Source organism: Buteo buteo, chromosome 2 (genome assembly GCF_964188355.1).
Source record: "Buteo buteo chromosome 2, bButBut1.hap1.1, whole genome shotgun sequence".
Lineage (NCBI taxonomy): Eukaryota > Metazoa > Chordata > Aves > Accipitriformes > Accipitridae > Buteo > Buteo buteo.
Window position 1 is genome coordinate 11,903,237 of NC_134172.1, and position 23,327 is coordinate 11,926,563.

The 23,327-nt window shown below is 41.7% G+C and overlaps 1 protein-coding gene across 8 annotated transcripts in view; it reads left to right on the top strand.

Annotated features, from left to right (window-relative positions):
• The window catches only part of ZMYND11 (zinc finger MYND-type containing 11), a 109,864-nt gene extending 92,561 nt beyond the window's left edge, over positions 1–17,303 (top strand). For all 8 annotated transcript variants that reach the window (XM_075045561.1, XM_075045597.1, XM_075045587.1 and 5 more), the window contains 9 exons: positions 10–97; positions 1,305–1,360; positions 2,049–2,126; positions 2,671–2,789; positions 4,600–4,807; positions 6,683–6,751; positions 8,646–8,918; positions 9,991–10,176; positions 14,927–17,303. In XM_075045561.1, the coding sequence (XP_074901662.1) occupies positions 10–97; positions 1,305–1,360; positions 2,049–2,126; positions 2,671–2,789; positions 4,600–4,807; positions 6,683–6,751; positions 8,646–8,918; positions 9,991–10,176; positions 14,927–15,049 (1,200 nt within the window). In that variant the 3' untranslated portion in view covers positions 15,050–17,303. The remainder of the gene's footprint in view (positions 1–9; positions 98–1,304; positions 1,361–2,048; positions 2,127–2,670; positions 2,790–4,599; positions 4,808–6,682; positions 6,752–8,645; positions 8,919–9,990; positions 10,177–14,926) is intronic.
• The last annotated feature ends 6,024 nt before the right edge of the window (positions 17,304–23,327 follow it).

The window sequence follows — 23,327 nt, forward strand, 5'->3', positions numbered from 1 at the left end:
TCCGTGTAGAAAGTAAATGAAGGAAAGTACAGGAGTTATGAGGAGTTCAAAGCAGATGCTCAGCTGCTTCTACACAACACAGTGATTTTCTATGGAGGTAAAGTACTACATTTACTGCTTGCTTTATTTGATTTATCTTTATCTGTAGGAAACTCACAAGTTCAGGATTGAATTTGGTATTAGATAATCTCAAGTGTGGATGAGATCATCTGAGAGCTCCTAAAAATCAAAGTAAGCTGCAAGAGGACTTTGCAGGGTCTTTTCTGGCCCATCTACTACACAACTATTGTCATCCTCTCTGGCTAGGCCTGTTAGTGGGAATTTGCACCTTTGCCATCCTGTTTCTGCAGCCTAAGTCATAAGTCAGTTTATACTGCAGATTTCTGCCAGTAGAGATATGTTGTTCTAGGGTGGAAAGTCGTCTGATCTCTGATGTGTTGTGTCAGCAGAAACATGTACTATAGACATATTTTTCACTCCTGGGCAATATCTGCCATATTGCAACAGCAAATGTAGGTACATCCACACTAGAAGTGTCCTGCTAGTGCAGTGTGTGGAGGTACAGAGAAGCTGCCAGCCACTGGGAAGGTAATAAGTGACTCTTTGATATGGTGGGACAGTCTGATTGGAAGAGGAAAACTGCCACCACTGTGTCCAGAAGCTATAGCCAGGTCCTGTAACAAGGTTCTCCAGAGCCATCATTTCAGGAAGGATGTGGTTCTCCCCTGCAGACATGGCCCACATCAGGGAAACTGAAAGGAGGGTGGGACCAGTCTATTTGCAGCATCAGAAGATCCATGGTGTCGTTGGTAGGGAGAGATGTGTGTGCTAATAGAGAAATACACAGGTGTAAAGGGAAACACATAGTGATAAATAGTCTGTGAAGGACTACTCTGAGCAGAAATACTTATGTGATTGTCCCTGTGTTCCTGTTGAGTGGTGATAGCAGAGCGTCATGTTTTAGGAGAATTGCAGTGTGTCATTAAGACACTAGCAGGGAAGGAAACTGGATCCATATTAAGAGCAATCCTGTCTCCCTGCTGCTGCTCCTCAGATGTGTACTTGTATTGTTCAGTTTAAAAGCTCCCAATGGTATTTTTGCATATAAATATGAAAGAGAAAACAAATACAGAACTGATTGTTAGAAAATTTTAAATGGAGGGGTTATCCAAGTGACTAAATTATGTTTTGTATTCTCAAGCAACACAATTACAGCATGAAAGTCATAGCAATGACAGATGCAAATCTTTGTGAGCACTGTGATCATACTGTGATTGTTCATACCATTTATTTTTCATTTATAGCGGACAGTGAACAAGCTGATATAGCGAGGATGCTTTACAAAGACACATGTCATGAAGTAAGTAGTACCAAGTAACCAAGATGTAGGCAAGATATTTGATTTTCATTTCAGAATCTAAGAAAATTATTCTTCATATTACAAAAATAAAGAGCATGTGAAGTTTGTTATAAATTTCCCCTAACTTTCTAACAGCTGATTCAGAATTCCTTTTTTGGTTTTTTTTTTGCAACTAGACGGTCATTTGGAAAATACCAATATTCAAATTTTAGTTTTGAAAATAATCTAGTAATTGGACTAGAAATAATTGTACTTGCTAATATAAATGGATCCTGAGGTGAGATTCCTACCAAATTCTCAACATTCAGAGGAGACCAAAAAATAAAGCTAGAGCAGCTGTCTTGCTTTCTCCGTTTGTGCAGTTGAATTACTTCTTTCAGAATGTACTTAAAATAATTGATGAATTTAAAGAACTATTCTTTGCTTTTTAACTATAATAAATCAGTAAGAGTTGAATTAGTCTCCTCCCTCTGCCTTGTTTTTCTAAAACATGAATAACGTTTCTGCAGCTTGTCTGCCATCCACTCTCAGCTCACCTCAGTTTCACACCTCTAGTTTGCACAGACAGAAGTAACTCCGCCAAACTAGCAAGCCAGGCTGAAAAATTTTACTACTTAAGAGCAAGGGATACTACTGAAGTCACATAAATAGGATTTTTTGGGCTTATTTACTTTGTTTTGTTTTTCAGCTGGATGAACTGCAGCTTTGCAAGAACTGTTTCTATTTGTCAAACGCGCGACCTGACAATTGGTTCTGCTATCCTTGTGTATGTTGCTGACACAGATTTTTATTTGTTTGCTTTTCTGTATAAAAGCCTGCAGTTTTGGTGTCATTAATGCATTGTATATTCCATTTCAGTAGGCTTGTTTCAAAAGCATGGTTAAGACACTGTAAGCCTAGATATTTTACATGAGTGAAATGTTGATTGAAGTTCAAAGCTGTAACAATACAGGTTATAAAACTTGGTTATCAGCCAGTTACAACAGTCTCATAAGAAAATAAGGAGCTTACAGAAATAAAACTTTGCTCCTGGATGAAGCTATAAAAACAGGTTTAATTTTGGGGCTGCTTAAGATCTCTGCTTTCAATAGACAGTTACACCCTTTTCAGACTTTGTATTTTTTTTACTTTGATCCAAGTGATATATCTAACAGGGAAATATGTATTGTAAGAAGAGAAAAATGAAAATAGCACTAGACATAAACAGCAACCATATTCTTAAGATACTAGCATAGTATTACAGCAAAATATTTGGGGGAGATATCAATATAATACTTCATAACCAATAATAAATACAACATTTTTTCCAGATACCTAATCATGAGTTGGTTTGGGCCAAAATGAAAGGCTTTGGGTTTTGGCCAGCCAAAGTCATGCAGAAAGAGGACAATCAAGTTGATGTTCGCTTTTTTGGCCATCACCACCAAAGGTAATTTATTAATTCCATGTGCTGCTTTTTACAAACAATACTTAAAAGAATGTATCTCATCTATCATGTTGTAAATCCTGGCTCAGCTAGTTGCCAACATTAGAAAGACTGAGTACTTTGCCATAATTGTTTCAGAAAATTTAAAGCTCAGTCTAATACACACGAAGTTTCCAACTGGCTCAGAGATTCCCTTTCCTCAGTTGCCATAGGGATGTTACTTAATGCTGTTTTAATTAAAGAAAGCAAGTGAACTTCAACTGTGTCTTCAAATCAGTAGCAGCCTGCTAATCCAGGCCAAGGTGAAAATTGGACAGAAATGTACTCTTACTACCAGCAGTGTTGACTTTGTGCAGTTTTCTCTTCTGAGCAGGCACATTGCAATTTTGTGTTTTAGTAACATAATATACATCACAAATGTTTCTGTCTCACTGCTAGAACATTGACAGAGCTCCTGCTGTGAGCCAGTTTGCAATTTCAGAGAATAACTCTTTACATTGGAAACTTCACTCTTAGAGATCAGTTTTTACTTCCATCTCCAGTTTTTTGTTCAGCATTTGGGGAGGGTTATAGTAGCGTTACCACAGTGGATGTACTGATTTTTTTTGCTCTTTGGTTTATATGCCTATAATGTGAGGAGAAGAGACATTTGCAAAGTAATTCATTGTTGTTGGGAAGGTGATATTTTTTGGTGCAACCCAAAAGGGCCTAGGCAATTCAGTAACAGTGTTTTATGAGGCTATTTATTTAAATTGCTTTTAGTGTAACTTGCACAGTACATAATGTAATAGGCATAAAGTGGGTAAAATATCTTTATTTGTGTCTCAATCACAGAATGATTTATGTTGAATCTGTTTGCAAATACAGCTTATCTCATTAGTAGTTTTGGCATTAAGTTCACACAACTTCAAACTATTCAATAAAGTAACATGACACTTGTGGGATGAGGTGCTTGTAACTTCTTAAACATGTGCTGATAGAAAAGGCAAAATACATTTTACTAGGGTGCCATTGCTTAGTTACTGTGCTGGACTTGGACGAAAGGCCAAACTCCTGGTTGGTGTAAATTAGCATTGTTTCTTTGACTTCACTGAAATGAAATTTATGTTGCAAGAATTGAGAATCTGTCCGCAGATATTGAATTTGTTACAGTATTTACTCTGTTATGTAGATGTGCATGGCAGTGACTCTTTTTCTTTAATATGCAGTGTTGCTTGCTATAACCTTTCAAAATGTCAAGAGCTGCCCGTCTAACTGTCTGAGGACCTCTGAAAATATTTAAGAGGACAAAGTACCTTTGGAACCAAAAGCATGAATTCAGTCCCAAAGAGCATGACAGTCTCCACATGAGTTCAGTCCCGATAGACAGGGGCTCAAACTACAAAATGTCTCTATTTGAGGTGATAATTTGGTACATTCCTTGACAGTTTTAGCAAAGAGGTCAAGGGCTAAATTGGATTAGCATACGAACCTTCAGTAAAGATGTTTCTGTGTCTGATGCAGGGCATTTAGCAAGAGAGCAGATAGGAGATGTGACTGCTGTTGGTGCTGGGGCAGGTTTGTGGCTCACCAAAAATGAAAGAGACTTTGAGCCATAACACCCACAGCTAACAAGTGCTTATAATAACACAAATGTCTAACGGTATGCAGTCTGTTTTTTTTCAAATGTGTTGAATATACAAAAATTCTGAGTAAAAAGGAATTGTCAGTGATTGGCCACTGTGAAAAACTGCTTCTGAAGTCAGTTTCTCAGGTCAAGATCCTTCATCTGTATTTCATGTTTCTGAACCTGTCTGTACTGTGTATTCAAAAGGGCCTGGATCCCCTCTGAAAACATTCAAGATATCACAGTTAACATCCATCGGCTGCATGTGAAACGCAGTATGGGGTGGAAGAAGGCCTGTGATGAGCTGGAACTGCACCAGCGTTTTCTTCGTGAGGGAAGATTCTGGAAATCAAAGAATGAGGATAAAGGGGAAGAGGAGGCAGAGTCGAGTATCTCTTCCACCAGCAATGAGCAAGTGAGTGCTGCCACAATGTTAGCAATAAGGGCAATTTATTAAAGGGTACAAAGATGACATTTTTGATTAATCTACTATTAAATTAGCCTTGTGTTCTGTCTGCAGTTTTGTGGTGACAAGAAGAGGGTTCCAAGGCCTATTTTCCCTATGTTTTGTAGCTCCATAATAGCAAGAATGTAGAGTTTTCCTCTTTCCTCAGTTTCTTGGATGACCTCTGGGAAGTTTCAAAATGTTTGACACCTACATCACCTTGATGAGACAGACCAAGATTTCTAAAGTTAAATAGGAATGTTCAAGTTAAATGTCATGGATATCAGATAGACTGCACACCTGCCTTCTTGGACTCCCATCAAGGGACAGCCCTGTAGCTGTTCAGCCTTTTCACAGCTGGAGTATGTTCACTTTGGACTGTATTCTGCATTACAGATCCCTGAGTAACACCAGCAATGACATTGTCAGCAAGTCCAATTAAAGTTAGGTGCAAACGCTGCACTTGAGGACCATGTGACCAGCAACTGATTAAAGTCATTAAAAATAACTGCAAAACAAGAAAAATTATATTAACAATGGTGAAAAGCTCAAAGGGCCAAGATACAAAACTTTGCATTGCCATATGGAAATTCCCTTATCACAGCTGAACGTGGCTAGTCATTCATTGTACAAGAGGGTGTTACATATTCACTATTACTGACTTGGCAGTAAGATTTTCATAGCTTGCAGGATGCTTCTCTGTATTTTTGGCAGCCTTTGCCCTGGCAACTTTTTCTTTCCTCATTTAAAACCACTGTCCTCTCTCTTAAGTTTGTATTTTAAAAAATCAGCATGTTTTGACCCTCGTCTTTTGCTCTTTTGTCAAACAGGTCTATCATCCAATTTGTAGCTAAAAACTTAAAGCTTATAAAACTGAATGTTGCTTGAAGGGGATGCTCCTTATCAAAGTGGTTTTAATTTTTTTTAGACTAGTTTGCTTAGCTAACCCTTCGTAGCCCCTTTATTTAATGCCGCGTATGCAGACATACAACAATATATGATGAAACAGGAAAACAGTCATAAATATATTTATGAAAGATAACAGTGGCATTTTCCCAGTTTTTGAGAAGTGTCGGTCACAGTGTTTGAAGTGTCCATTTGCATATTTTCTGTTCCATCCCAGCTGTTCATCCTTCACTTGGTCGATGCTTATACCTGTTTCACTGGTTTCCCAGTTACAGGAACATAAGAGTAGCCATCAAACTCAGTGCTCTGTAGTAATCTGCAGTATCCTGTCACTAACACTACCTGGTACTGGATGCTTCAAAGACATGAGTAAGAACTTTTCTGTAAGCCATTGTAAGATAATATACCATCCACTTAGATCTCACCGCTGTTTCTATGGGTGAAGATTGGCTTTTATTCTAAAGCATGAAGTTTCGTACCCCTCCAAGCATACAGTTATAATCAATTATAGCAAGTCTGGATAATCTTACCATCTTTACATATATTCATTCTCTTTATATTTATTGCTGTTTTCTGGCTTCCAACAAAATCTGCTGCCTAACTACTGATCACTGATATCAGGATATTCCAGAAAACAAGTGTTTGAACTTGTGTGTGAAATGAAGAAAAGAATGATTAAGGGTATTTTAGCAAATACATATTGAATGTTAGAACTTGTTCATGAATTTTTTTCCTTAATGCAATCATAGTCATCAGTGATAATGTGGAAAGTTTATTGTCTGCACTTCTTATTTAAGGACAGTATTCCACTTTCTATTTGCTAAATTAAATAATTGCAAATAATCACAAATAAAAGGTACATCAGTCATGTGACAATGAGCGCTAGTTGTATGAACTGTTTTTTGGAATGATTCAATATGCTTTTCTCAATGTTCACAGCTGAAGGTTACTCAGGAGCCAAGAGCAAAGAAAGGACGACGTAACCAGAGCATGGAACTCAAAAAAGAAGTAAGTAAAGTCAATTACCATGTTTGTAGAGATTACAAAGTACAATAAGTCTGAAATTTTAATAGACACTCCTTCAATTTCTGTCATCTTTTACTGATTTTACAGTCTTAATCTTGAAAGTTCCAGCCCCATAGCTCGGTCCTCCTTGCTAACAAACATAATTGTACCTCCCACATGTAAACCACTAGTGTCATCATGGTAATATTCTATATCATGAATAAATCAACAGTCAGCTTACAACTTTTTTTTTTTTAATGACAAATTCAGGCTAGTTAGTAAGTCTGTAAACAGCAGGAATTAGAAAGTATTTTGCATGATCAAGAATATTTAGTTTATCAAATATCATATCCACCTTTGTCTGTGGAAGTTCCTTCCCTGTTTATCCAACTTGCCTCCTGAATGATCATGTAACCAAGAGACTGTATTATTATGCTTGTACACAAGGGGGCAGTTACTGACACAGCCATAAATCTCTTATTTCCTAACTTTTGAGTACTTTTTCCTGGCCTTGTTTCAGCTGCATGCTGAACACTTAGAAAAAGTTGCACATATGCACAGTTCTCAGAAGAGGACTCAAGACTGCATTACAGAAGAAGGTTCAGTTATTTTAGCACCAGAGTTATGTGGGATGGCCCTGGTGCCTGAAATAAAGACATTGCCACTCCTAATATCTGGGCATCTGCCTCCCTATTGTATCTGTTACCACAGGAGGCACCTTCGTCAATGGAGGCAGTGACACACGGTTTGTGGTCCCTGAGGCACAAGCTATATTTGAGTGCAAGATAGGGAGACTACAGTTTAGGATGTGTCATCATTTTTATTATGTTTTCTGTCAAGCAAATGCTGTAATTTGCTTCATATATTTATGTCTTAACATTTGCCTTCTTAGCTCTGCTCATATTTGATCAGTGATCCAGAAGTCAATCACAGTGACCTATTGGAGAGTAATTGGTTGCAAAAGGGAATACACAGTCAGCCTGTGATTGGTGTGAGCAGTGCCCCATCACACAGACAGGCACAAAGTCCAGTCCTGAGCAAGTCTGGTGTTACAAGGACTGTGTGCTTTGTCTGTACACTGTTAAATGAGCTTTAAAAAATCTAAGTTAAGAAAACAGAACAAATAATGTTCATATGTATCTTCAGACACTTCAAATATCAGTAAGAGTTTGCAGGGATATTACTTCTATCCGTTCTAAAGAGCAGGAACAATTTGTGTTACAGTGTAATAACATAGGCAGCTAAATTCAGTACAGTACACTACAGTAACTATGATTTCTTTCTTGATAATTGTGTAATTACAGAAAGCTTCTGTGGTCATCCAAGTCTAGTTCTATATTATTGGAAGCAAGACTTAGATGCTCATTAGCCTTTCATCTTCAAAGCAACTTTGAAGTACTAATCAATCTTTGCAGCAGTTCTATGAAATTGGTGGACTATTACAGACTCCAGTGGAGCCTGTTGGGCCAGCATAAGCCCAGAGTTTGCCAAAACAATTCACGCACCTTGGCCACACAGCTACAGTCTCTTCAGGGAGAATGGCAGGGGGAAAAATCTATAGCAACCCTTTAGTAAGCCCAAGGGATCTGCAGGGATTCAGAATAGCCTCTGAAGTTTGTCATACTTTTTGGGAAGCAAGGCTGGTGAGAATACTGATGTGCTTCTTTCTGGCAGGCTCCTAGCTGAAGTCAGAAAAGCCTCACCAAAGAGCCTACCCAGTTTCAGGCTGGTTTTCCTCAGGGATCCCACATCCCATTAGCACTAAAGGTCTTCAACAGACACCCTTAACATAACTTGTGCTAGCATTAGTCAGGTAACACTTTTTCTCCAGGGGGAACAGAAAGTTAACTTGTTCTATTTTGATATCTGGATTTACAAGTTTGTTCTTTCTCTGTAGGAGCCAGAACCTGAAACTGAAGCAGTAAGTTCAAGCCAGGAAATTCCCACAATGCCTCAGCCCATTGAAAAAGTTTCAGTCTCAACTCAGACCAAGAAGTTAAGTGCCTCTTCTCCAAAAATGCTGCATCGGAGCACCCAGACCAGTAATGATGGAGTGTGTCAGAACATGTGCCATGACAAATACACCAAAATCTTTAATGATTTCAAGGACAGGATGAAAGCTGATCACAAAAGAGAAACTGAGAGAGTTGTGCGAGAGGCAGTGGAAAAGGTAACATGTGTCAAACACCCCCTATGCTCTGGTTTAAGGAGAGGAGGAGTGTGGATTTTTTTCACATTCTTTTCTATTTTTGTAACATCCACCCTTAAGAAAATGAATAAAAAAGTTTTCCAAAGAGACCACATAAAAGCAGTCTTTGTTACTGGTTTTTAGACCATTTCTATACCAACAGACCTTATTTTAAACAGAAAACGCATGCTTTTTTTGTTTCTTGTCCAGTTAAATCAGTTCGTGATCCAAAAATGAAACTAATTGTTTATTCATGAGTATCCGTTTCCAAAGCCTTTGTCTCCATTGTCAAGTGTGGTTGTAAACAATGGCATTGTTTAAATGCTATTCATAAATAATTCTTCTTTTGTCAATCTTCTGACCTAAACATTAAATTTGTTTGAATTTTCTTATCTAGTGATAACCTGTTTAAAATTCAATATCTAAGCCTGAGCTGCTTGCCTTTGGCTGGAGAGAGCAAGACAATTTAGAGGATGAGTTGTCTGACCTCTCTTAAGTACCTGTCTTAAGATGAATTTCCTTCTGGATGAAGGACTATGGAATGAACCTAGGGAATTTAAGTGTTAATCCTGTAGGATTAAGACACCAAACTTTTAGATAACTGAGCAAGGGCAAAGGAATCCCACTGACAATGAATACTAAAAAGTACCTCTTACGGAACTCAGGAATGTTCTATTTTGTATTTTCCATTGTGCCCTTGCTGTAGATTTATATGCAGTTGTACATCTGGAAAAGACAAAATCTTTGTCTAAGATAAATTCATAAATTTGTAAGCTCATCGTTGACAAAATATACATGGAACCTATTTAGCTGGTTTTGTAGGTGCCTAGCAGAATAGAAATACGGTGGCATTTTATTTTGAACATTTCTTATGGGATGGAAGTTTTGTTATAACTCTAAAGGAGAGAACTTTTTGTTTTCTAATTAGGAGAAATCTCTAATTATGTGACCTCCACCCACATTAGTAATAGAGGTTTAAATAGTAGAGGTTTAAAAAGATACTTTAATTCCAATAGCTGTCCATTGACTTGTTTTGCTGACTTTCTTATGGCAGCTGCGTACAGAGATGGAAGAAGAGAAAAGGCAGGCTGTAAATAAAGCTGTGGCCAACGCACAAGGAGAGATGGACAGAAAATGTAAGCAGGTAAAGGAGAAGTGCAAAGAAGAATTTTTAGAAGAAATTAAGAAGTTAGCAGGCCAGCACAAGCAACTGATTTCCCAGACCAAGAAGAAGCAGTGGGTAAGTGTCAAAAATATATTACAAGAGAGTAAGTGGAAATGTATAATGCATACTGCAGGCCAATTGAAGGTGATTTCTTCCTTAGTTTTAACTGCACCGTTTTTTTCACTGGTCTTTCAGCTTTAAAGTTTTTTCTTTCATATTTCTGCTTTCAGATTTTCTTAACCTCCAAATTTCAACTTGAAGTTCTGATTACTTTCCATCTTAATTATGTAGTGTTAACAACACCATCTTCTTGAATCCAATCAGATGTTAGTATCAAAATATTTTTTTCTAAATGCAGTTTTACTCCATTTAAGACATGTTTTGCATTATGTTCACACTCCTTTGATCTCAAGGCTCCAGAGGGTACAGTATCTGGCTGCATCAATTTAGATTCCCTTGCTAATAATGCTGGTAGTGATATCCTTTTGGCCTTCCTCTCCCAGCTTTTTCTGCAGCTCTTTTATGTTCTTTTGTATTTAAGACATGACTTTCTGAAACACATTTCTCTCCCTTGTTCAGTCCTTAAGCCCAAATCTACAAAAAAACATTTGTATGCCCTTTAGAAAAGTAAAAATAGGCATCTAACTTACCATTCTCTTACATGCTGCAAACTTTTCCCGGTTTTTGGTTTTTTATCTCACGTTTTCTTTTCAAGCCAGAAGTGTGTTCTCCCACACGGCTGTACAGCATCTACTCACACATTGCAAGTACTATAGTACTGTGCTGCTAGCCTATAACAGAGTAAGGGTGGAAACTGTTATGCTGAGGAGTGGTGAGCCTGGCACACATACAAACTTTGCTATTTCTTTGCTATCTAGGAAATGAAAACCATCGTTCAGGAAATCACACTGCACTGTATTAGCTATCTGTAACATACAGGAAGGCGGGTACAAAATTTTCTGCTCGCCTCCTTCCGAGCTTTGATTTTGCCAGTTGCAGCTGAGAAGCGTGCGGGTGCCTTGCCACAAGATGGCACGATGATCTGAGCGATGGCCAGCTGCCGTCCCACTGCCACTGCCGCCCAGGGACAGCCAGCCCTGGCTCTGTCCCGCAGCTCCCGTTTGTCTTCTGCTGTGAAGGGCTGTTTGTTTATGTTCAACCTCATTAGTCCTTGTTCTTACAGATGAAACAATGGTCCCTGCAGAGAAAATTCTGCTCTTTAGAAGGCTGAAATAAATACTAAGGCAAGACAATCAGTTGCTGACTATCACAGTTATGAGTTTGTTTTTTTGTAAAGAGCAGAATTGCTTCCAATGCCAGAGCTCCTGTAGAGTCTTCATTTCTGTTCCTAGTAGAGATTTTACTGTGGGTGTTACAATGCTGCAGTGCTTAGGTCTCTGTCAGTTAGAAAATTCCTCCCTGTCTACCTGTCTCTGCAGACCAGAGAAGTTATTTAGGTCTCTGACTTGATCAAGTTACTGTGTTTAATGAGTCACCAGCTGCGGGTGTCTGCATGCACGCTTTTGCCTGTAGCACTTGGGAGGGAAATTGAATTGCCTTTGCCCACTATAGGACTACATCAAATTAGCTCTCTTCTGTCAAAAGTTAAGAGTGCACGTGTGAACAGTTGCCACCATTCAGCTGATACGCAGTAACTCAATCACAGTAACTTGCTTGTGAGTCTGGACAACTTAGCTATAGCTACTTTTTGGTGTTTTTGAAGGCAGAATTTGTAAAAAGAGACTCCTGAGACTTGCTGTCATCCGCTCGAATGTGCCTTTACGATATCCTTTAGGCTAATCAGAGAGTGCCCTGATACCACATCACTGCATCTCATGATCATGTGTATAAAGCCTCTTTCTGATCAAGACAATTAGAGATATAAAGAGTATTTGACAGTTTTGCCTATTTCTGTGGCCCCAGAACTATCTCTCAATCACCGCCTTAAATGAAGGCATCATACAGGCAACTGGTTTGCATGTGGTAGGAGAGGGAGGGTAAGGATAAACACCTTTGCATTCAAACTGATGGATCTGCCTGCCAACACACAGCCTCAGGCGGCTGGAGTTGGTCCAATTACACAACTCCCCAGTGATTTTTCCTTCCATGGTACTAATGACAGTCCCTGGTGTGTAGTACTGCTCTTGTATGCTGCTATTATAATGATACCTCCTTACCAAAATCTCATGTAATTAACACACATACTAAATGAGTTTTGGTGGCTTTGCTTTTTAATTAGAAGCAGAGACCTCTGGTTTTGCGTAATGCAGATGCCTAGGCTTGGGAATACAGCTGCTATTATTCACGCTATATATATCTTTTTCTCATACCCCCCCCAAAATCCAGTCAGGATGAAGGGATCGCTTTGCTGATGGTGTACAGGCATGTGGGAAGATGCGCTCCCGGCCCTCAGGAACCTAACACGTAGTTAAAAGAACAATATTTTCTGTTGCTCTAACTGGTCACCTTGGCTTAATGCAGTTTCATTTTTATACCTCAAAAAAATTTGGATTTAATACAGATATCTCAAGTAAATAGCAAATGAAAGGAAGAAATGTAAAGGCAGGGATAATGATCATGAGATCATGCAGTTTGATAGCCTCCAGAATACAGGCTAGAGTGCCAGTCTTGACAATGTTTCTTTTTTAATTCCTCCCAATTCTTTTATTTGCATATAAGCCTCGTGTAAGTTGGTGCATAGTTCATTTTTATAGATAATTTTTAACTTCTGTCTCTTTCAATTATATTTACATGTATATTTATTCTAACTTGCAGCAGGTTGTTTTTAAGTGAATGAACATTGTCCATGATGTGTACTGTCTGAAACAAAAACCCAAGTGATTGATAACATTTAGAAAGAGGAAAATGCAAAGAAAAGAGGAGGCCTGAGGCTAGCTGGCATTTTGCCTTCTCTGCCACATGTGCTGGTACCAGCTTAGATGACACTATTGTCCTTTTGTAAGTGGAGATTTACATCCCACTCTTATGGCCAGCATATGTAAAGGGAAGTGCAGGACCCACAGATCAGTTGTCCTCTCCTGTCTTAGCTTTTTTTGATCTCTCCAAGGAAGCAGATGTGAAGCTGGTATCTGGGCTGAGGCCCATGCTGTACATAATGGAGAGACACAGCTGTTCCCTGCATCTTTCCAGTGGATGATCCTAATGCTTCCCACAGGCTTGTGGGCAGCCAGCAACATGAAAAACCAGGAAAACAGCTCTCGAGAGGACACTTGTTTGCAGACATTTCTACAGATAAACTTCCCTGGAGCTAAGTTGTAAAAGGAAAATGGAGAGGTTCCCTTCTCGTGCAGCTAGGGCAGTCCCTTTATTGCTGATGTAAATAAAAGGTTATTGGTTTAGCCAATGTAAATGCCGGCTTTCTTGGAACTGTCTTTTAGTAGTGTGGAGGGTTGTTGTGGTTTTGTTTTGTATTGAGGCAGTTGGGTTTGTTTTCTTTGTAATTCTCTGTTTTATTAATAATGCTGTAGCTAGACAGGACATAAAAAGTAAATTGTGTGTTATTCTGTGGTTTGATAGCAGCCTGCACAGACTGTGTGATATCCCTCCCTCTGTTCCCTGTCATGCAATAAGCATTTCAGACTGGATTCATAAAATACTCTGATTTTCAGCAGACCAAATTCAGAAAGACAAATCTGAGATCATTAGAAGCTGGCTCTCAAGGGCGCTGAGTATAAGTGGTTCCTTTAGCAGCAATGCCACCCTACTTTACAAGATCTTGTCAGAATGATAGTTAATGCTTTCGCAACACTCTCTTAAGGGCTATAAAACCACCTGGAGACAGGGCACATTGCCCGTCTGGGTGCTGTACCTCCTTGTTGACCACCTCTAGTGTTGACTAGCATGTTGATTCCCTCAGAGGCCTCGGGGTTATTCTCCAGGTAGCTCTTCCAGCTTCCAGGAAACTGGGGGCATTCTGTGTGTTCCAGAGTAGAAATCCTCTTTGCTGCAGCACTCCCTAGAACCAAGTATTTCTGCAGAAATCATGGGCTGTGCACCCTCTCTTTCTTTCAGTTTTGTGCCATCCCAGCAGGCATGACAAGGGGCAAGAGTCCACGCAGCCATCCTGCGTACGAGAGGCCTTCTCTGGTTTCTGGAAGACTTGAAGGAAAAGGCACTTTCTTGCTCTTCTCAGTAGCACTGATGTAGCACAAAGTTTTCTTTTCACAAGATTGCAGCGCTGTCTGGCAGTCAGCAAACCCCAATGACAGTAGCCGCCTTGCAGACCTACCCTAAATGGGCTATAACAAACCACTTGGTAACAAGTTACTCTTTTCTCCAGTGATGTTATTGTTGTGACTTTTGAGATTTTCCTAGCCCAAAAGGATCTTCCCCAGTAACCTCTGGACAGGTCAGGCTTGTAGAGAAACCTCAGAAACGCCAGTTTTCAAGCTTGCGCAGAACCTGTTCACGCCAGAAGTGCCTGTTGATTTATCGTAGCTTTTAAGATATATATCAGCATGCCATTACACAAATGTAGGGTAAAAGATGGTTCCTGCACTGTATGGCTGAAAAATGTCAGTCCACTGCCCTGAGAGATGAGTTTTCTTAAATGAGAGATGATTTTTTCAAAAGCAATAATCCCGACTCTGGAAAATATGAAAGCATTGTGCAGATTTGCTAAAGATTGCTGCTTTACTCAGCACATGTGAAAAAAGCCCTCCTGCCTCTAGATGCCCCAAGCATAAATAAAAGAGAAGTATTGCTCTGCATGTGCTGGTTCATCCACGAGCAGGTGAGAACACTTGTGCATTGGTAAGGAGGGATCCTGCGAGGGTGGTAATCTCGTCTCGTTTGTTCTCTCCAGTGCTACAACTGTGAAGAGGAGGCCATGTACCACTGCTGCTGGAACACTTCCTACTGCTCCATCAAGTGTCAGCAGGAGCACTGGCATGCTGAACACAAACGTACCTGCCGCAGAAAAAGATGAAAGAGTTATTCCTCCCCTAGAAAACCACCCCGATGATTGCTATTCTCAGACACAGCGGTTTTTGTTTCCAAGAAGCCAAAATTGTTTAGAATTTGCTTCCCATTTTGCACCAGCCTTTAAACACTTTTCGTAAAAGAAATTTTGCACAGTAATTTCAATCTTCTGTTTAATGCTCCTCCAAAATTTTGTCGGCGAAATGAATTTAACATCTGTGGGAGCAGGTTACTTTAAATAATTTTGAACTAGAGGATTTGTTGCATTTTCAGCAAATTTTAAAACATTTTTAGGTTTTACAGAGATTTTAATCTTTAAAAACAGCAGATCTAAAAATAGAAAAATCATGCAAGTTTAACAAAAGGAACATTTAAAAACTAGATCTGAATGTAAGAAGTATAGAACTGTTTCAGAAAAAACAAAGCATACTACCTTGATGTAACATTTATTTCTTAACCTTGTTGAGCTGGTTTTGTTCAGCTTAATTTTACTGTTTAAAGGCATTATCTATTGGTTATACCAGTGGGTACATGATTGAATTTAGGGAACAGGGTTGACACAGCAGGTGCTAGTCCTGCATATTTTTTCTTAAATATTTCCCAACTGTGTTTTATTTTCATTATTTCTTTTCAATATATAACTTTTATAACAAAATATTAGCTTTGATCTTGTAGTTTAAAATCACAGGGAACTGGGGTAATCTTTTACTGAGCTGGATCTTAGAGAAAAATGAATATTTAAATTTTGAAGTTTGCACATTTCATCTTTGTCCTAACATGAGTGCTTGTAACAAGAATAAGAAAAGCCAAAAAAACAAAAAAAACAACTACCTTTACTCATACACGGGATTATGAGGCATACAAATTTCTTTATTGCGCCCCCCCTTCAGCCTCCCCAATCCAACATCATTTGACTGCCTATGATCTGGTGTCACCTGGTCCATTGTAACTTGATGATAAAAGGAGAAAAAGCACTTAAGTTTCACAGAAGCCGTTATGTTTGTAGTAATGGGTCATTGCCTAATAATGAGCTCCATCACTGTACTCAGAATGAAGAATAATGCATGTTAATTTTCTTGTATTAAAGATGCCGTGATTTGTAAAAAGTCTGTATTTTGCGGAATGTCTGGATTAAGAAGCATTACCAATAGGAATGGATCGATAGTTGAAAAATGATTTCTTTTTGTTTGTTTTATATATAGATATATGAATTGCATCCATGTTCAGAGACAATTTTTTAAATAGATGTAAAGCTTACTTAAATAGCTTTTCTTTTAAAGTGTCTCCGCATTTTAGTTTCTTTCAAAGATTGGTCTTAGACTGAGTCATACGCCCATTAATCATCCAGCTATTTTTTGAGAAGTTAGAGGAATAATTTGTAAATATTTATTTAGATCTTTGATATTTATTGAAAGCAATTACATGATGGAACGATGGAAGCTGAAGAATCAGGAGGAAAGCCTTTAAAAAAGTTTTCTCTAGGATTTGTCAGGGTCATTGTAAAGATGAAAATATAACTAAGACTTCTGTGAACTACCACTGAAATCCTGATCTTTTTTACTTACAGTGGTGATATAAGTTAATTGACTAGATACTGCCAAATAATGCCCAATATGTTGCAGAAATTAAGTGGTAAGTTGATTGGAAAAAATAGTAAGTAGATGGTAACTTGTATTACCACAGCTACATTATTGCCTGATAAATGTGTAATTAACTTTTGTCGCCTCTGTGTTGTGACTGTAAAACACTTCACAACTAAAAATCAATCTTGTTCGATTACTTTACAAGTTCCAAAACTTCGATCCACCCCTATGAAAGCAAGTTATTGTGGAAATATTTTTGGTGTAAAATCATTCCAGAATATGTAATATTTAACTGATAGCTGCATGAAAGTAAGATTCGTGTTACTTTGGCTTTTTTGTCTCTGTTGACACGGTTGCACATTTCCAAGTTACTACAGCGTGAAAACTGTGTGTTTTAAAGAAAAAAAACAAAACAAAAAAAAAAGATTGTGGCCTGGTTTTGTATAAGTTTTAGGTAAAATTACAATTGATTGTTTTAGGAATCATGATTTAAAATTAATTTTTCTGCAAATCATAAAGCTATATTAAAGTGTTGAGCTTAGCCACTATGCACATTGTAATTATTCATTGTGGCTGTCCAGTTTATGATGCATTCTGGCATTTTGTAAGCTGCTCTGACTAGCAATATATAGAGTCATTTAATGTGTTAACATTGGTTAATAAATGTATTTAAAAAAACCTCACTGAAAGTGTCTGTGCTGATTTTGGCCAGTTGTCCTCACGCCCTTGGGTGGGCATGCATGGGGCTGCTATTTGCACTTGTCCTCACCCAGAAAGATGGGCGCTGTGGGTGGGGGAGCTGTGCCCGAACTCGCAGGGGCCCCGCTCCCGGCTCGAGGTGAGCTGGCAGGTCCATCCAAGGGCTTGAGCATTTAGCATGGCTCTCGGCACCCAAAGTCCATCTTTTCAGCCCGTTCAGGGCCAGCAGCCTCCGAGGGTTGCATCCGTCACGCTCTGGTTTTAATGCCAGGCCCTGCGCTGCCGGCAGCCGGGGTGGGACTCGCAGACCCCCCGCTCCCTGTGCTTCCTCTCGCCCCCGGCCCCGCTCTGCCTCTTCCCCAACCCAGTCACCAGCCCTGAGCCTGCGCCTGTTATATGGTTTATTAATAAAATAATTCTATCTGGAGGGACTGAGAGGACTCTATGAATCCAGCTCCAGCCTGAAGGGCGGCAGCGTTGCTCTTACAAAGGCAGCCCTGAGAAGCAGCAGTCTCTCTCACTTATTTTTGAAGTCGGGACTTGCTGCCAGCCGGGTGCCCGAGGGAGCTGCTGCCCACCGGGCATGTCCCACAGCCACCCCCAAGAGAAGGGGCCATTTGGGAACGAGCCACAGGCAGGGCGCATTGTCCTGGAGCCCCGTCGTCACTTCAGGGCTGCAGGAGGGACACCGTGGGAATTGGATTCTCTGTGGCAATTAAGAATTTCCCTGTGGGAATTAAGACCTGCTAGTCCTGGGGGAGAGGGGAATTATATTTTGAATATTTAAAGATCCCTCAGAAGTTTTTTATTATTTTACTATCCAAACTTTTCTGTTCTTACATGAGTCATAGCATTTTACCCGAGAGTGCAAATTTTATTCATTCATCTTGATGAAACTCAATTAAATACAAATAACCAGCATAGTGCGTGTATTACAAATTAATCATTTATGCTGAATCTAGCCGGCAAAGCAGGATCAGGAAGCAGCATCCTCCTCCTCCAGCTCCCTTTCACAGACCTTCTCCCCTTTCGATGACTGCGGTCAGCCTCCAACCACAGCGCCGCTCACCAGCACCCCCCTGGCAGAAATCCCTGGTGGAAATGCTCGCCCCACTCCCCTCCCCACGTTCATTTGGCCAGTTCAGGTGTCACCAGTGGGGCCGGTATTGGGACCAAACAGGTTAAATGCTTTGGAAGTGCCACGGCAACTTCCCACTCTCACCGCTTAACAGGGGTCCTCTGTGACCTGCTGTACCCCATCACACAACCCATGCTGGGCCCTGTCACTGCCACCCCTGCAAAGCAGAGGAGAATATTTGTCCTTGCACTGTCCCAAACCTGCAAATTTTCTTCCACCAGCAATCTTAGGCTGAGCAGGAGTTCCTCTGAGCTGCTTCATCTTCACCACTGCAGACAGGGCTATACCTTAGTCTTCCTAGACCACCAGTCCTAAAGGCATTATTTGGCTTTTTATGGTTTGCTTTTCCTATTTTTTATCATTATTATGATCATTTTTTTAATGATTATTAATTTTAGCTCTGCCTATTACTTTATTTTAATAAGGAGGAGCAGTGGTTTCTGCCTCCTGCTTCCTTTAGGTGGAGTGAGCTGCCCAGCTCAGAGCTTGTTTGCCTTTCCAGGTCTTAAATGACTGAGTATGTGAAATATGTTTGGGATTTGTTACCGGTAGTTAGAGGCTACCCAGCCAATTTTAGCCTTACTGAGTGAGAGCACATATGTGACCTGTGCATATGCTTTCCAAATGCTTCCATAAATCAAATTGGGGGTGGTGGTGGTGTATCAAAACCAGAAAGGCCCATCTTGCTTTGTTTCATGTTAAAGAAATTCAATTGTAAGTGGAAAGGTCCATCCGTTTGTGAGAATAATAAAGTAGTTTTGGTTTTAAGTGGGAGATGTTGATAGCTAATGTAAAAGAAAAAAACCAACTGTCCTGGACCTTCCAAAACCCTGAAAAAACTGTCATATTTTATCTTAATAAAACCTATTTCCAGAGGCTCAAAAGTACATTAGACTCAGTAATGCTCTTCAAAAAAGAAATGCTGGGTTGCTAAAGGTTCAAAATTGTAAAATCAGAAAAAGAAAGAGAACCCAGTGAAAATTAACCCTAAATTGTCCCTCCTGCTCCCCATGTCCATGCCTGACCAGAGACCCCTTCTGCCCCATGGCGCTGGAGCCAGTGGTGACGTGCAGAAGGATGCCTTCAGGCAGGGCAAACAGTGATGCAGGGGCTGAAATTAAATACAGCGCCTGCTTTGCAGATAATTTTTGCATAGAAGGGGACTAATAATTGAAGATAATACAGAAGAAAGACCAAGAGAGCTAGAATGGGCCATTCTAAAAGGCAGAGCGATGTGTTTGTTTACGAAGCCACCGGCCAGTTTCTGTTAACTCCCTGGAAGTGAAATCTAAGCTGGCGTAAAGCTTCAATGGAAATAGGATTTGCCCCAGAGAAGTACCTAAAAATAAACTTGAGGTCTGCATAGAGAAGACGCTGTGAAGCTGGTTATACAAAATGCTTTACTAGTGTTTGGAAAAGGACTTCTGCAGCAGAAAACAATGCTTACTAGTAAAGCCAGAGCACTATTTTATTTTTAACAACTGCTTTGTTAATGGGAACAGTCTCTTTCGCAGCCAGCCACTGCAGGTGGCTCAGGTCTCTGCTTCTCCTCCGCTCGTGCTCCCCCGGGAAGAGCCTGTGGGAGCCGGCTCTGTGTGGGGCCAGTGCTGAGCCACGATCTCACTGTGCCTGGCCACAGCAATGTGGTTTTGTCCCTTGTAAAAGGGTCTTCAAGGTGAAAAATGGCTCCGTTAAAAGCAAAAAGGGAATCTGTGCCTTGCACACTGCAGCTCTCAAAGTCCCTGTCATCAGAAAAGAGGGTTTTGCCTGGTGTGGGCCAATATGCACACCTCGGCTGGTCAGGGCACCCTGTTAACTGCCCTTGTTAGAAGGAATAAGAGCCGTTTTCCACACGAGAGAGCTGTGCAGGTCTGGTGTGCTCTCAGGAGGGAGAAAAACGAGGCGTCCAAACCCCAGGGGCAGGGGCAGTGCGGTGCAGGCAGGGAGCTCCTCTGCTGCCTGTGCTGAAGCTCAGCCCCCACCAAGGAGCAACACTGGCTCCTTCCCAAAGAAAAAGCACGGCCAGAAAGTCTGCCATGCGTGCCTTATGCACTAGAGAGAGAATTTCTTTGGCTGGCACAACACTTGACTGAGTGACAGAGCCTTTCCCCATTTTTTCACAAGTCTGTAAAAACCATGAATGCCGGAAAGCCTTTTATTTTTCCCCTGAAGAACCAAAAGATGTGCAATTCAGTAATGAAAGTGCCTGTTACTTTTTCCTGCAGACGCTGGAGCCAGCAGCATTTTAACTCTGGGCTCCCTAATGCCAGCAGCAGCCAGAGCAGTGGGCAAGCTGCTCCGTGCTAACCGAGCTGTTGTGAGCTGGCGCTGGATGCTAAGCCAGAGCCCAGGACCACTCACCCCTTCCCACTAGCAGCCGTATGGCCACTGCATCTCTGTGCAGTGTTGTGCTTGACCAACCTGATCTCCTTCTATGACCAGGTGACCCACCTAGTAGGTGAGGGAAAGGCTGTGGATGTTGTCTACCTGGACTTCAGCAAGGCCTTTGACACTGTCTCTCATGGCATATGCCTTGAGAAGCTGGTGTCTCATGGCTTAGACAAGTGTACTCTTCACTGGGTAAAAAACGGGCTGGATGGGGGATCCCAGAGGGTTGTGGTGAATGGAGTTAAATCCAGTTGGTGGTGGGTCACAAGTGGTGTTCCCCAGGGCTCAGCACTGGGGCCAGTTCTGTTTAATATCTTTATCAATGATTTGGACAAGGGGATCGAGTGCACCCTCAGCAAGTTTGCAGATGACACCAAGTTGGGAGGGAGGGTTGATCTGCTCGAGGGTAGGAAGTCTCTACAGAGGGATCTGGACAGGCTGGATCGATGGGTTGAGGCCAATTGTATGAGGTTCAACAAGGCCAAGTGCCGGGTCCTGCGCTTGGGTCACAACAACCCGATGCAGCGCTACAGGCTTGGGGAAGAGTGGCTGGAAAGCTGCCCGGCAGAGAAAGACCTGGGGGTGCTGGCTGACAGCCGGCTGGATATGAGCCAGCAGTGTGCCCAGGTGGCCAAGAAGGCCAACGGCATCCTGGCCTGTGTCAGAAATAGTGTGGCCAGCAGGAGCAGGGAGGTGGTTGTCCCCCTGTACTGGGCACTGGTGAGGCCGCACCTCGAGTGCTGTGTTCAGTTTTGGGCCCCTCACTACAGGAAAGACACTGAGGTGCTGGAGCGTGTCCAGAGAAGGGCAACCAAGCTGGTGAAGGGCCTGGAGCACAAGTCTTATGAGGAGCAGCTGAGGGAACTGGGGCTGTTTAGTCTGGAGAAGAGGAGGCTGAGGGGAGACCTCATCGCTCTCTACAACTACCTGAAAGGAGGTTGTAGCAAGGTTGGTGCTGGTCTCTTCTGTCAGGTGGCTGGAGATAGGACAAAAAAAAATGTCCTCAAGTTGCACCAGGGGAGGTTTAGATTGGATATTAGGAGAAAATTCTTTTCTGAAAGGGTTGTCAGGTATTGGAACAGGTTGCCCAGGGAAGTGGTCAAGTCACCATCCCTGGAGGTGTTCAAAAAGCGAGTAGACAAAGCACTTCAGAACATGGTTTAGTGGGCATGGATGATGGTTGGACTTGATGATCTTGAAGGCCTTTTCCAACCTAAATGATTCCATGATTCTGTTTGGATGGGTGCAATGCTGCGCTTGCAAACAAAAAACCCCAAGCCTTGGAGATTGTATTTCACTCCAGTCGGTGGGGTGATTTTGGGTTTTTGGAGCCCAGAAGGGGAGCAGGAGGCAGCTCACACAGCCGGTCCCTGCCCTGCGGTGCTGGATCTGTCCTGCGCTGCCACCGGCTCCAGCTGAGAAAGCCCCGTGCAGGAGCCTCCTTTCGAAAGCTATTGACAATAACAAGCATCAACTGCTGCAGGAAAGGCCCACGCAGGGAAAAAGCAGCCAGAAACTCACGCTTAAGAGCCACAGGCCTCCCCGAACTCCTCCAACCCAGCCTGGCACCCTTTAGCCCTTCCAAGCTGCCTGGTAGGGCCCAGCCTGTGCCTGCAGCGAGCCCTCCCTTCCCAACAGCATGGCACGGCTGCTGACTCGGCAGTCCCAGCATCAACGGAGGGAGTACACCTGCCCGCACCTCCAAAATCATCAGTGCCACCCCCTCCTTCCCCCAAAACCCCGCTCGCTCCTTTGACTGCTGGGCCTTAGGGAAAGCTTAACCACGGTGCCCACAGAGCCACACAGACGGCCCTCTGCCCCCAACGTGGGGGTGAGCTCCATCTCCGGACCGGGCTTTCTCCCGGGCATGACACCCATGCCCAAAGCCTTCCTCTTTAGCAGAAGGCTCCTGGCGGGGTACCCTCTCTGTACAGAATTAGCTGCAGAGATATAACCTATTTACAGGCTTTTCTGGTAAGAGCTTGTTCAGAATTTGCCAATTCTTCACCTCATCTTGATCTGTGGTCAGGACCACCCAGGGCAGAGGGAGCGGTTCCATCTCTCCCACCTACTGCGATCACCATTTGGTGCAGCAAAGCGGTGTCCAGAGTCCCCTGCCCTGCAACAGCCCTTGCTTTAAAAAAAAAAAAAAAAAAAAAGGCTGAATTTTGATTTAGAAACTTGTTTCTCTATGTTAGTGCTCAGCGCCTCAGACCAAAATCTGTGGCATTTTTATGGTGGTTTGAGGTCCTCCAGCTTGTTGACTGATTGAGTACTCAAGCCTTGAGAGCTCCTGGAGCTTGGAGGAACTTTGCTAAATAGCAGCTGCTTGTGGCTGAAATTCAAAAAGTGATGTGTCAGCAGCTTTTGGAGGAGGAGGAGGTGGAGGACCAAGACAAGGAGGCAGAGGAGGAGGAAGAGGAGGGCCATTTTCATTTGCCCATCCCGAAGTCGCAGTAGGAAGACAGGGTGGCAAT